Raw genomic sequence first — 13777 nt, forward strand, 5'->3', positions numbered from 1 at the left:
AAAATTTGGGGTGAATTCGCAGAGATCTTTTTATTGATTCTTAAGTAGATGCTTGTGAACAAGGAACATACTTTGTGTGATTTCAATGACTTGAAACTTGTTGAGATTTGTCTTATGGTCCCACATGTGGTCTATACTGGTGTATATGCTGGGAGCACTTGGTCCGAGTTGAGTGTTCAAGTCTTCCATAGTCTTACTGCTTTTCTGTCTGCTCGTTCTAACAATGCTCGATAGAGAAGTGTGGAAGTCTCCACCCGTGTCTGTGGGCTTGACTGTTTCTCCTTTCACTTCTCTTAGTATATGCTTCACATATTTTGAAGCTCTGTTATGTTGTAGGTGCAAACACTTTTAGGATTGCTATGTCTTCTTATTGAGCTGAGCTTTGCATCATATGCAATGTCCTTCTGTGTCCCAAGTAATAAGCTGTGTGTTGAAGTCTATTTTATCTGATATTAATATAGACTTTTTAGTTTTCTTTTATTAAGTATTGTCATGGTATACTTGTTTACTTTCAATCTATTTATGTCTTTGTATGATGGAGGGTTTCTTGGGGACTCATAGAGCTGGATCTTGCTTTATTCCAATCTGGAAAATCTCTGCCTTTTAACTGAAGTGTTTAGACCAGCACTATTCAATAAAAATAGAAGATCCATCACATAATATTAATTTTTCTGGTAGAAAAATTTAAAAACTTTTCGAAAAGGTGAAATTAACTTTAATAACAGTTTATTTAATCCACTGTATTCAAAATATTTGTTTAATATGTAATCAGTATAAAAATGAAACAAAACTTTTTTAAGTTTTAAGCATAAATTAATCAAAGTTAAATAAAATTGAAAATTCACATTCTTGGTTACACTAGCCTCATCTCGAGTGCTCAGTCGCCTTGTGTGGCTAGTGGTGGCCCACTTTGATAGTGTGTGTTTAGAGAATTTATACTGAATGTAATTATATATAATGTTAAATTTAAATCTACCCCTGTTCCTGTGGGGGGGTTGGACTGGGTTTAAGGTATTGGTCACCTTTAGATCAGGATGGATGTCAAAGTCCTCCTAAGGCGGTGCCGGTAGTGGTCGAGGGGTTTCTCAGTGCTCTAGTTGGAGCCTCAGTGTTCAGCAAGCCCTGGACACCTGCCGCACAGAAGGGCTCCCTGGGGTGTCCCTCCCTTAACAATGCACTGCAGCTGCTTTTTACTACTGCTAAGATTTTGCTGGGGACAGGGGAGGTTTTGGTTTTCCTGGTCCAGCCTCAGGCTTAGGCAGACCCCGTGATTCTAAGTGAGGCGTTTTTAGAATTCCTACCCCTCATTATAAACTGACAGCCAAAGTCTGCCTTAAATGTGTAGAAGGTGTTCAGTTTGGGAGCTTCCTACCCTTCCCCGGCAGTAGCACGTAGTAGCAGAACTCTAACGTTTGTATCAGTGCGCAACCAATGGGTTCAAGAGAGTTTCTGCCCCTCTACCCGGAACTGCCGTCTTTTACTTACACCTGTCCCCAGAAGTGGGGTATCTTTGCCTGAAAACTGGGAAGGAAAGACTTTGCTGCCCCTCCGCAATGCCTTATGCCTTCTGCTTCGTGTTCGAGAAAGGTCCTGGGAATTAAATAAGGTTTCTCCATGATCTGTTGGTGGTTCCAGATATCATCTGCTTGCCTGGGACCCAGAGGGTGGCCCTCACCCTCAGGATTTCTCATTTCACTTAGAAAGACCCATAAAAAGAGCTGGAGAGAGGCTGTGGACTCAACGGCGCCTGGAACTCCAAGCCCTTGTACACCAGTGCTGCTCCAGTACTTTTGAGTCATGGGAATGTTCTCTATCTTCATGATCCAGTACAGCAGTCACTAAATTTTAATTTTATTTCATTCTGATTGATTCATTCATAAGTGAAATTTAAATAGCCACAGGTGGCCAGTAACTAACTTGCTGGACAGAACCATTCTAAACTGTCATTTAGAACCTACTCATCCTCATGAATTCATTGAAACCTTAGTTGCTTTCTTCTTTCCTGTTTTAACTTTTCCTACTATGCTCCACTAAGGAAAACATTTTGTCCCTTCTGTCCTCAGAGGAGCTTGTCACTCTTTGGAATTTACTTCATTTGGTTGTCTTGCAATCTCACCTCTCTGATAGACGCTAGAAAAATTATGATCTCATAAATTATTTGTCTTTTTCTTCTTGTTGTTGGGTGTCGGGAAATGAGATTGACTTTCTGCTTTCTGTATGTATGCTAAGTGGAAGAGGAAATTGGCATTGATCTAAAAAGTAAAAATGAATATGGTTTATTGTTTCTCCTCTTCAGTTCCATTTTTAAAGGCCGAATTATGTCATCTCAGATTTCAAAAGGGATACTTGGTTGGGAATATAAAAACTGTGTGTTAATGCACAAATATTTCTATGACATTAGGCATAAGGTAACATTTGGGGTTCAGCTTTCTCTTAAAAAAAAGAATTCAAATGCATGTTGACTAATATTACTTTTGAACTCTAAAATTATCATTACTTGTTAGTTAATGATGTAACCTTGCCATTGTTATTTTTCTAACAGGAAGTTTTCCTTAAAAGTTTAGGAAACCTTTGTAGTATCGACTCACAGAGTTCACACATTGCTCTTGAGAATAAAAGGGTACCTTTGTTGCAGTCATTTACTGTGTGTTAGAGCCTTGTCTTGATGTAATGAGCAACGGGAAAGCAATTGGCCCTGCAGCAGTCCTTTGATATTTCTCTGTGATTGTTCTGAGTCTGGTGCTCTCAAAGAAAGCAGAGGAACATGGCAAAGAATATGTTTAGCACAAACACAATGTTTGGTCAGTTTAAAAGCGTTTCGTAATCCTTAGGCTCTGACATGTGATTAATATTTAATTGATTGAGAACCTTCAGTATATTGTGTGCACTTTAGAGAGGAGATCTGATGTCTTGGAAGATGAAATGATACATAAAAACAATCGGTCAGAGATTCGGGGGATATTATGTACATACAGGTACCTTCTCAGTTCGTAGTCCTGGACAGAGTGGTGGCAAACACTCAGAGCACGTGCAGAAACACTCCACAAACATACAGTTCTACAAAAATCCATCTGCTCCAAATAAAAATAATAATTTATGAGTTTCTTTCTTATTTATTTTTTAAATTCTCTATGCCATGTTTAGGTGCCAGAGAAATAAAGATCAATAAAAATACCCACACTCAAAGATGGTATACTAACGTGGAAAAGACACATCAACCATTACAAGATATGATAAATGTCCTACAAGAATTATGTAAGAGAGCGTGCCTAGCCTTCCTGGGGAACATTGGGAAGATCCCACAGGAAAAAAACAATAGTTTAAAAATTGATGAAAAGTTGCCAAATTAATAAAGAATGTGAACTATTACAATCAGAGTCAAAGGGAAGCATATGTCAAAGAATGGAGGCATGCACCGGGTGGTACATTTGTGAACTGGAAAGAGTTAAGATTGCAAGTTTCATGCTTCCAGAAAATAGCAGGAAAGGTGGCTAGGAACACTGGGAAGAGCGTAGAATACTTTGCAAAAGAGTTTAATCTAGAAGTCATGAGGAAGGATACCAGATCTTCTACAAAGAAATGACCTAATATGACGATAGGACTGGGGGAAATTTTATGCTAGCAATAGAGCAACACACCACAGGCCCCTGCATCCTGCATTGGAATGGACAGATTACCAAGAAGGTGTTTTGAGCAGTGGTTCAAAGACTAAAACTGAGAGCCAAGGAGATCTGGAAACAATAACATAGCCCTAGGCAGATTATTACTTTCTCTATCTTAGTTTTCCAATCCACAATCTACTCCAGGGTTAGAAAACTCCTGTAAAGGCCTAGATGATAAACATTTGATACCATGTGGGCCATCCAGTCTGTATTGCTACTACCCAGCCCTGCTGTTGCAGCATAAAAGCTGCCACAACAGTCATAGACAGGCAAGCATGGCTGTGTTCTCAACTATGAAGACACCAACATTTGAATTTCATGTAATTATTTCATGTGTCATGCAATGTTATTCTTCTGTCCATTTTTGTCAACCACTGGAAAATGTAAAAGCCATTCTTAGCTCGCAAGTCATAGAAAAGCAAGGCCAGAGTTGGTTTGCAGGCTGTAGTTTGCTGATCCGGTAAGAGGGTGCTATGAAATAATGTAAATATTTTTATAATGTAAAACATTAAAATGAAATTCTTAACAAAGTGTGTAGCACCTAGTATAAAATCAATAAATATAAGCAATTTCAATGGCATTAAATAGAAAATTACTCAGGAGAGGGGTGGGAGAAAAAGAGAATCAAAACAGGTAGGGCTGGGCCCTAGTTGGTTTGGCTCAGTGGTTGGAGTCAAACCAAAGAGTCACAGGTTCGATTCCGGTCAAGGGCACGTACCTTGGTTGCAATTTGGTTCCTGGCCCTGGTTGGAGTCATGCAGGAGGTGACCGATCGATGTGTCTCTCTTGCATTGATGTTCCCTTCTCTCTCTTTCTCTCTCCCTCCCACTCTGTCTGAAAATAAAATGGAAACATATCCTTGGGCGAGGATTTAATAAAACAAACAAAAAACAGGTAGGGCTGGGAAAAGTCAGAGAGGTGGAGGTGACTGGTTTAAGACTGATTTTGACAAAAGTGAAGAGTATCACGTAGTCTCCAGGTATTCGAAGTTTTAAGCAGAAACAAGTAAGAGCAATCAAGGTGAGATTACAGGCAGGAAGAATTATTTAGAAAGCTGTTGAAATAGGCCATGGAAGAAATGAAGACTTGAACTAAGGTGGTGGGTTTGATAGTAACCACCCTCTTGAACCATGAGGGGCTGCTGCTGGGATATAGCTGAAGCTTCAAGTCAGCTCTCAGATCATCATCTAAACAACAAGGCAGGAGCTCTGGTTTGGGACCCAGGATAAATCTCTACTCCTGCAGTCAGAGAGGTGAGGGCCTAAACCCAGGTTCCTCTCCCTCAGAGGGACTATGTCAGAAGGGACACATTCTTAGGCTGCTTACATCAAAAGCAAAGGTTACTGATCAATGGCCCAACAGCTTCTTTAGTTTTAGTCCATCAGAACAGAGCAATCTCAGAAAGAAGCATCTCTTGGCACTTAGCAGTGGGTAACAAGTAGAGGGCTGCCTCTGCTCTCTCCAAACTGTTTCTTCATCTTGCTCTTCTTTTATGTCCTGTCTGAGATAGTCACATCCAGAACTTCTATTTTATTTATTTTTTATTGAATTTATTGGAGTGATATTGGTAATAAAATTGTATAGGTTTCAGCTATCAATTCTATAATACATCATCTGTATATTGTATTGTGTGTTTATCACCCAAGTCGTCTTCTTTCACCATTTATCTCCCCTTTACCCTCTTCTACTACCCCCCCTTTCCTCTCTGGCAATCACCATACTAATGTCTGGGTCCATAAGTCTTTCTTTTCACAACTTTTAAAAACTTCCTATTCACAATCTATTATGAATGGTTCAAAGGTATTTGAAGAACGTCAAATAATCTTCAACTTGAACATTAGCTTTCATTATGTGGGACACCTAATAAAGAAACATATTGTTAGAGAATGCATTTGAGTTCTATTGAAAACAGTAATTCTTGGATTGAATATGGCTCAGTAATGCCTGGGCTTGGACCTCAGAAAATACAGCTGACCTGAGTCACTTATGCTGAAGCTGAGGGAAGTATAAGAAGCAAACATGTAAGTGGGCATTTTAAAATTCTTAGTTTAAAATTTAAGTAGCTTGCAGCAGCAAAACAGATCACAAAATAAAATATCTGTGCTCTAATCCTCATGTACATCTTGAGTTTCAAAGTTTGGGTCTGCTTTGACGTGCAGACTCTGTATCTCGGGGCATGAAAGACTGAGTGGACCGCTAACTTCTCTGTTCAGCAGACAGACCTGAGGGTGAGGGACTGCTCTGCAGCAGAGGAGGGCTCTGCTCTGTGCTGGCTTTGTGCTGAGTTTTCATCTTGTTTCTCTTAGATGCAGAGCCAATAGCTGGGTTTGGTAGATGCCCTGAGTTAGTAATTAGACTGGGTGGAAAAAAAAGACTTTCAGATGATTCAAAAGTTCTTTGAGATTAATCAAAGAGAAATAGTCCACAAGGGGGAGGGTGTTTGTTTGTTTATGTGACACATAAGTCAGTTCACTCTATATCAGGATGGAGGCAAAGATAAACTAGAAACATTTTAACAGAGAGTATAACACATAGTCTACGAGACATAATCACAATACATGCTGCAATCTAAAGGCCTCCCTAATTTTTTGTAGATGTTGGCTTTTTTTTTTTTTTTTTAAGAAAATTCCAAGGAAAATCATGTAACTTCAATTTTCCCTGGATCTCTTTAATCAAAAGCAAAAACAAAAATAGGTTAAGATCTTGAGTAATAAAAGGAAGGTTATTTAGCTACATACTGAGGCAAAGTTTGTACTTGATAATTATTTGTGGAATAAACTAAGTCATATTTTGGTTTCCTATGTTATTTAAACGGAAATTTTAAATTAAAACTAAGGCTACTTCTTTTTTTTTGTTCAGATAGAGTAGGAGGGAGAGAGAGAGAAATATCAGCTTGAAAAGGACACATTGAGTGGCTGCCACCCACACAACCCAACCAGGGCGGAACCCGGGTCTCTCTGGACTGCAAGCCGACGCTCTAACTGCTGAGCAAAACCGGCAAGGGCTAAGGCTACTACTTAGTCTATAGCTGATGTCCAAAATTCCTCTCTATTCTAAAACTTTAAATTGAAGTATTTTTTTTCTATAATACTATAGTTGACTGCAAACCAAATTATTTCAAAAATTTTCTTGAATAGCCAGGCCAGTGTGGCTAGTGATTGAGCATCGACCCATGCACCAAGAGGTTGCTGGTTTGATTCCCAGTCAGGGCACATGCCCAGGTTGTGGCCCAGTCCCCAGTGTGTGTGTGTGGGGGGGGGGGGGCATGCAGGAGGCGACCAATTGATGTTCTCTCTCATCAGTGTTTCTATCTCTCTCTCCCTATTCCTTCCTCTCTCTCTCTAAAATCAATAAGGAAAAATTTTTTTTTAATTTTCTTGAATAAAATAAATGTGAGTAAAAATCATCCCATGGTTCCTTTAGAAGTGTGGGGGAACTCTTATTTTGCAAGTCTTTCGCTAAAGGGTGGGATGCGGAGGAAGGACAGACATACTTCAATCACAGGTTTGTCTGTTTTTCATCTTTATTGTTGAAAGTATTACAGATGCCCCCCTTTTTTTCTCCCATTTTAAAAATTTTGTAATAAATTAACATCTCAAGCAAAATAGGAATCAACATTTTTGAAACTTCCATAGAAAGAGTAGTTTGATAAACATCAGAAACTCTAATTCTCACAACACAGGATGGTTTACAATCTTATACTGAATATAAAAAGATAACTACTAAGTTTATACAAAGAAATAAATGATCACATAGCATTTATCCTTGGTCAGAGCCAAATGTATTTTCTGTTACTGGTCTGTTATTAATGTAAAATGTTATTGGCTTGGGTACAGATTCTGCCACATACTTGTTAAATTATCTTTGACAAGTAATTTGAAGTCTCTGAGTCATCATTAGTTTTATCTGTTGTGTTGTGAAAGGTCAATGAAAAAATAAATATAAAAGTTCTTTGAAAAGCCGGAAACACCATCTCAAATGAACCTTATTAATTACTGCTAAGGAGAACACTCAAGTCATAAGTACTGAGGAATTTCACACTCACAGATGATAAAAAATGTGTGTAAAGCTTGGACAGGTGTACTCCTTGGTGCTTCCAAGTGCAGATAACGGCCTTCTCCCTTTTGCCCCATTCCCTTTCTTCATTTACTTTTTTCCTGCAGAACCTCTACCTGTAACCAGTGTTTCAATATATGACTATAAACCCTCACCTGAAACAGGAGTTCTGTTTGAAATTCATTATCCAGAAAAATATAATGTTTTCACAAGAGTAAACATAAGCTATTGGGAAGGTAAAGACTTCCGGACAATGTTATATAAAGGTAAGAACCAAAAGGAAGATTGAATCAATGATGAGTAATTATTACTTTTCTACATGAGTTTTGCCAAATGGTGTCCACTCTTGCTTTAAAGAGGTTTGATAATTTACTATTTGACCATAAATAAATGATTACAAAACACTTATTGATTCATGGCAATCTTGTTATGAGGAGTCTTAGAATACCTGGTTCATTAGAGTCATGCGCCATGCATAAACATAAGAAATACTCAAATGACTGTCACTTACATGTTATTTTCGCCAAAGGTCACATGTCTGGTACAGGAAATAAATTCAAATTTTGGAAACACCTCACCTAACTGTTTCCTTCTAGGTGTGTTAGAAAGGCGTTTCTAGAATGGGAAGATAGAGAGATGCCTAGCACAAATTTCTTCTTGGACATGGTCCACGTTTATTCTCAAGTGCAAGAGAGAATGCTTTTTTGTTCCTTTGTATATTTATCTGTATGATAAGCTCAATGCATTAATATATGCAAATTAATTTCACTGTGCTTACTGGCTCGATTGGGAAACTGTGGAGAGAAGAGAGCCCAGGAGAATTAGTAATTTCGAAGAACCAAGCCCAGTTCTCTGAGTAGACTGTGGTGGCCTGGGGGATGGAGGAGAAGGGTGCAGAGGGAGAGAGAGAGGAGAGAGGGCATTCAGCTCCGTTTGGGGGTGAATTGAAGTGGAGGAACTTCAATACTCTCAGAACACAAGGCCATAACATTTCTCTGCAGGGGGCTTCAATGATGGTGTCAAAACTGACGGTTGGAACTGGAAACAGCATTGGTGAAGTGGGGAATGACTATTGAAGCACATAGGGCGTATGGGATTCAGAAAAATATCACTTTGACTTGCTGCTTCCACAAAATCCTTTCTACCATAGATTTTTTTTCTCTTTTCTAGTGAGACACTGTTTAAAGGATATGCGGTACATTTTACAGGGTTTTATTTTTACTTTTAAATATTTAAATAAACATAAACACAGACTCCACAAATTATTTCATTCTTTATTTTCAATGAAAATAGATTATCTGCAAAATAAGTGAGGCTTTATTTGTTTATTATGACACACAATTACAAGTTCATGAATGGTTGAAAAGCAATCACTGGAACATTTGCTGAGCTAAAAGCCATGACTTCAAAAATAAGTGAATAGCCCTGGCAGGTTTGGCTCAGTGGTTAAAGCGTCGGCTTGTAGACCAGAGAGTCCTGGGTTCGGTTCCCCCTAAGGGCATGTACCTCGGTTGCAGTTTGTCCCCGGCCCCGGCTGGGGTTGTGTGGGTGGCAGCCACTTGATGTGTCTCTCTCATATCGATGTTTCTCTCTCTTCCTCCCTCTCTCCCTCCCACTCTATCTGAAGATAAATGAAAAATGTCCTCGGGTAAAATAATATATATATATATATATATATATATATATATATATGAATATGCTCTCTTTTTTCAATTAATTTTTAAAATTACATTTGGCTTTTAATTTCATAAGTGGTACTTTCATTTCTTTCTCACTTGAATTAGATTTTTAAACTTATTATTTTCTTTAATGTTTTTCAGATGAACTCCAGACTTTTATTTTCTTCCTTTTTGAGCAGGTTCTGTCTGCAACTGTCAGATAAAACTATTCTACTTTTAAAATAGACTAGTTTGTCTGGCTGGTGTGGCTCAATGGATTGAGCATCATCCCATGGACTGAGAGGTCCTGGTTCCCAGTCAGGGCACATGCCTGGGTCATGGGCTCAATCCCCAGTGTGGGGCATGCAAGAGGCAGCCAGTTGATGTTTCTCTCTGACATTAATGTTTTTATCTCCCTCTACCTAAAAAGAGAAATAAATAAAAGCATATTTATAAATAAATAAATAAAATAAAATAGACTAGATTTTTTTGCCCAGCCAGTGTGGCCCAATGGTTGAGCATTGACCTATGCACCAAGAGGTCGCTGGTTTGATTCCCGGTCAGGGCACATGACCAGGTTGTGGGTCAAATCCCCAGTAGGGGGCATGCAGGAGGTAGCCAATCGATGTTCTCTTTCATCAATGTTTCTATCTCTCTCTCCATTTTCCTTTCCTCTCTCTAAAATCAATAAAGAAAAAAACAGTTTTTAAATAAAACAGACTAATTTTTGCTAGTGAACCTAAAGGAAATATTTCTTGTAAACTTACTTTTTTCTAAGTCATAAAGTGGCAAAATACCTTGGATAAAGTAAAGTACAGTAAATTTATCTTAAAGTAAATGGCTAACGTAAATCTAACCTCTACAGTTTCTATACATGTTCTTCACTTAATAAACCAAATGCTCCTGTAATCAAAATTTGACTCCAAATATATCTAATTCTTGCAGAAAAAGCTTTTCAGGACTGAGTCTAAAAATTCAATTTTTCATCTTTAACCTTATGCCAAAGTTTTACTACTCTCCATGCCAAAAGTGGAAGGAAATATTATTTATTGATATTTAATCATATTGGTAAGAACTTCCTAAAATTGTGTGTCATTTAGATCAATATTTTAACATAATTGATTTTTTCTCTTCTCAGATTTCTTTAAGGGAAAAACAGTATTTAATCACTGGCTACCAGGAATATGTTATAGCAATATCACCTTTCAGCTGGTATCTGAGGCAACTTTTAATAAAACGACTCTTGTGGAGTACAGTGGAGTTAGTCATGAACCCAAACAGCATAGAACCGGTAAGTATTCTGAAAAATTGTATTTAGTGAAAAAAATTTAATTACATTGTAGATTATATGCATAGTTTTTTTATCATTCTAAGAAAAATTCTGTTTCAGAGCTAAGGAAGAAAATATATATATTTGCAATAATCTAAAACAAATTATCAGTGTAAAAGGCAATTAGCAAAATATTTAATAAGGAGACTCTAAAATATGTCAATATAATAATAGATTTGTAATCTTTGAATAAAAAAAGTACATGATCCTACCAAAAGTTAGAATTAAATAACTGGATCAAGTAGATATCACCTATTCTATATGCCCATATAGCTGAAAAATAGATGGATAATGTTTGAGTACTGATTTTTAGATTATTAGAGGAGAATGCTGGGATTCAGATGTATCTCAAATTTGCAGTTCTTAATTTTAGTAGTGTAACTAATATAAAACACTGTTATAGGGTGGATGGAAGGGTGATGGATGGATGGATGAATAGATGGGTAAAACAAACATACACTTACTAAGTATCCATTACTAATACCAATATCAGTGTCTAATATAATTAGAAAATGTAATTTTCTGTGCCTCGTGGGCCTAAGTACTCAACAGGATGCTGGGGAGGCCATCATATGAACATTGGGAATGGCTTATATGAGACCACCCCTGAGACCCTTCCAATCTCAAATTCTAAGTTGTCACGATTCTCATTAATTAGGCCAAGACAAGCAAACTATGTAATTCACCTCCTGTCAACATCTAAGATTATATTTGTATTTTTCATTATTCTTTATTAAAATTTTGTTTTATTTTTCCCATCACCATTTATCCCCTCTTTGCCCGCTTCTCCCTCTCCCTCCCAATCACCACACTGTTGTCCATGTCCATGAGTTCTTTCTCTTTTTTGCTCAACCCCTCCACACACCCCCAACATTCCCCCCTCCACCCACCACCACCATACACACCCCCCAGAGCTGTCTGCCTGGAGTTGTTCTAAGTACTGAGAGGAAGACAGAGACTGGTGGGAAAGGGTCCCTGTTCTCAAAAATGGTAGACGTTCTACACAAATGGCAACACTATAAGGCAGAATACAATGAATGTTATTAAAAAAAAAAAAAAAAAGGTACAAAGTTATATAACAACCCAAAGGAGGGAGAGATTCATTTTTATTAGAAGTTCATGGAAGAGGAGATATTTGAGCTGCCTTTTGAAGAATATGTGGAAATTATTGTAGGTAAAGACCATGCAATGCACCTTCATAGTTTTCTACCTCTAGAAAAGTATGCCTCCGTAATTCATAAACTCATTTTGTACTCAGGTGTTTTATTTTAGACAGGTGAAGAGTACAGCCATATTTCCACCATGTGTATTAATGTTTCTAAAGGCATCTCATATATGCAACCCACCCAAGTGTAGCTATGTCACAGGAGTGTTTTTGTCTTGATAGCTATAAGGACACTAGATATAGTTACTTTTTTTGTAAGAAAGATCCAGTGACAGACACTCGGTTTTTTAAAATAGGAGATTATGATAAACTGAAAAATATTGACATAACTATCTCTGTCTTGAAAGTGGTCAAATTACCATTTGGACAAGCATAGTACCACAAGTTAAAGTAGATCAAGTGTGACTAGTGGTACACTAACGTGTAGACATCACTCACAACATCTTAGATGTACATGTACTGGAAACTACAACTGTTTTTGATATAAGTTAGAACATAGAAATATAAAAGTCAAACCAAACTCTATTTTGTAAATCTGCTTGTGTATCTCATTAATAGATTAAGCATTCACTTTAATAGAACTTAAATGTTACTTGAAATTAAGCATTCTTTCTCTTACAGCCCCTTATCCACCTCGAAACATTTCAGTGCGTATTATAAACTCGAACAAAAACAATTGGGAAGAACAGAGTGGCAGTTTCCCAGAGGAATCGTTCATGAGATCACAAGATACAATGGAAAAAGACAAACTCTTCCATTTTATGGATGAAACTCCTGAAATTCCCTCTGGCAACATTTCTTCTGGTTGGCCCGATTTGAACAGCAGTGACTACGAGACCACATCCCAGCCATATTGGTGGGACAGAGCGTCAGCAACTCCTGAACGTGAAGATGAATTTGACAGTGTACTCTCCCTGGGAAGTGACAGTAACAGCACTCTCAGTGAGACTGAGCCGACGTCAGGCTCTTTCTCATTCTTCCCTGTGCAACTGATACTGAGTTGGTTACCGCCAAAGCCACCCACTGCCTTTGATGGGTTCCATATCCACATGGAAAGAGAAGGTAAAGCAATGGGTCATCAGAGGGACTAGGAAATAATACAATCAAAGGAAAGGAAATGGAAACATTTTAAAATTTACGTTTAGGAAAAAGACTGATGGGAGACAGTTAATAGCTAAAGAGAAATGACCCAGAAAGGGAGAAATGTAATGAAGTACCCAATGAGAGCTGAGACTAGGAAACAAAACGAGCACATCGGATGAGAAGCTGCAGGCTTGGTTAGTTCATAGTTGCAAGTACTGGCAACTACACATTCCATTGCTCAACATTTCCTGAACCCCAGGCGACTGAGGAAGACTTTATACTGGGAAAGATTTTGAACTAAAGGTCTAACCATCATCACAAATTACACAATATTCTGGAGAAATGTTTTGTTTTCATTAAAACATACAGCGACACAGCATAATCTTTCTGACAAAATGACTGCTTTCCCAAAAGTCGCGAGCCTGTGTCCTGCTCATCGAGCTATTCTGACCTCCCTGGGGTGTGCTCTTCCTGAAGCAGAGCCACTTATATTTTCCCAAAGAGGAGCTGGTAGTAAAACAGAACATACACAGCAACTGGTACTTCCACTGTAGCTACTGTATTATAAATTGTATCCACTTATCCAGCATCTGAGAGCCATTCTTTATATTTTAGCCCACTCATTTATAAAAAGCAAAGCTATGGCATTCAGTAAATGTGGGTCATGAATAATATCTAAATTGTTGTTTGGTAGATTTTTACAGTTATTTGTTGTCTGTCTTGTTTTTATAATAACATACTTCATTTTATACTTTCCAGTATAGTAGTTTGGTGGTAAAGGTTGCCAAAATTTGAACTTACAATGACAACTTTATTTTCAGGG

The 13777-nt window shown here is 37.9% G+C and overlaps 1 protein-coding gene across 2 annotated transcripts in view; it reads left to right on the forward strand.

Moving 5' to 3' along the window:
* PTPRO (protein tyrosine phosphatase receptor type O) overlaps positions 1-13777 on the forward strand; it is a 210907-nt gene that overhangs the window by 114611 nt on the left and 82519 nt on the right. For both annotated transcript variants that reach the window (XM_036251440.1, XM_036251441.1), the window contains exons 3-5: positions 7826-7984; positions 10515-10667; positions 12493-12933. In XM_036251440.1, the coding sequence (XP_036107333.1) occupies positions 7826-7984; positions 10515-10667; positions 12493-12933 (753 nt within the window). The remainder of the gene's footprint in view (positions 1-7825; positions 7985-10514; positions 10668-12492; positions 12934-13777) is intronic.

Source organism: Molossus molossus, unplaced genomic scaffold (genome assembly GCF_014108415.1).
Source record: "Molossus molossus isolate mMolMol1 unplaced genomic scaffold, mMolMol1.p scaffold_m16_p_10, whole genome shotgun sequence".
Classification (NCBI taxonomy): domain Eukaryota; kingdom Metazoa; phylum Chordata; class Mammalia; order Chiroptera; family Molossidae; genus Molossus; species Molossus molossus.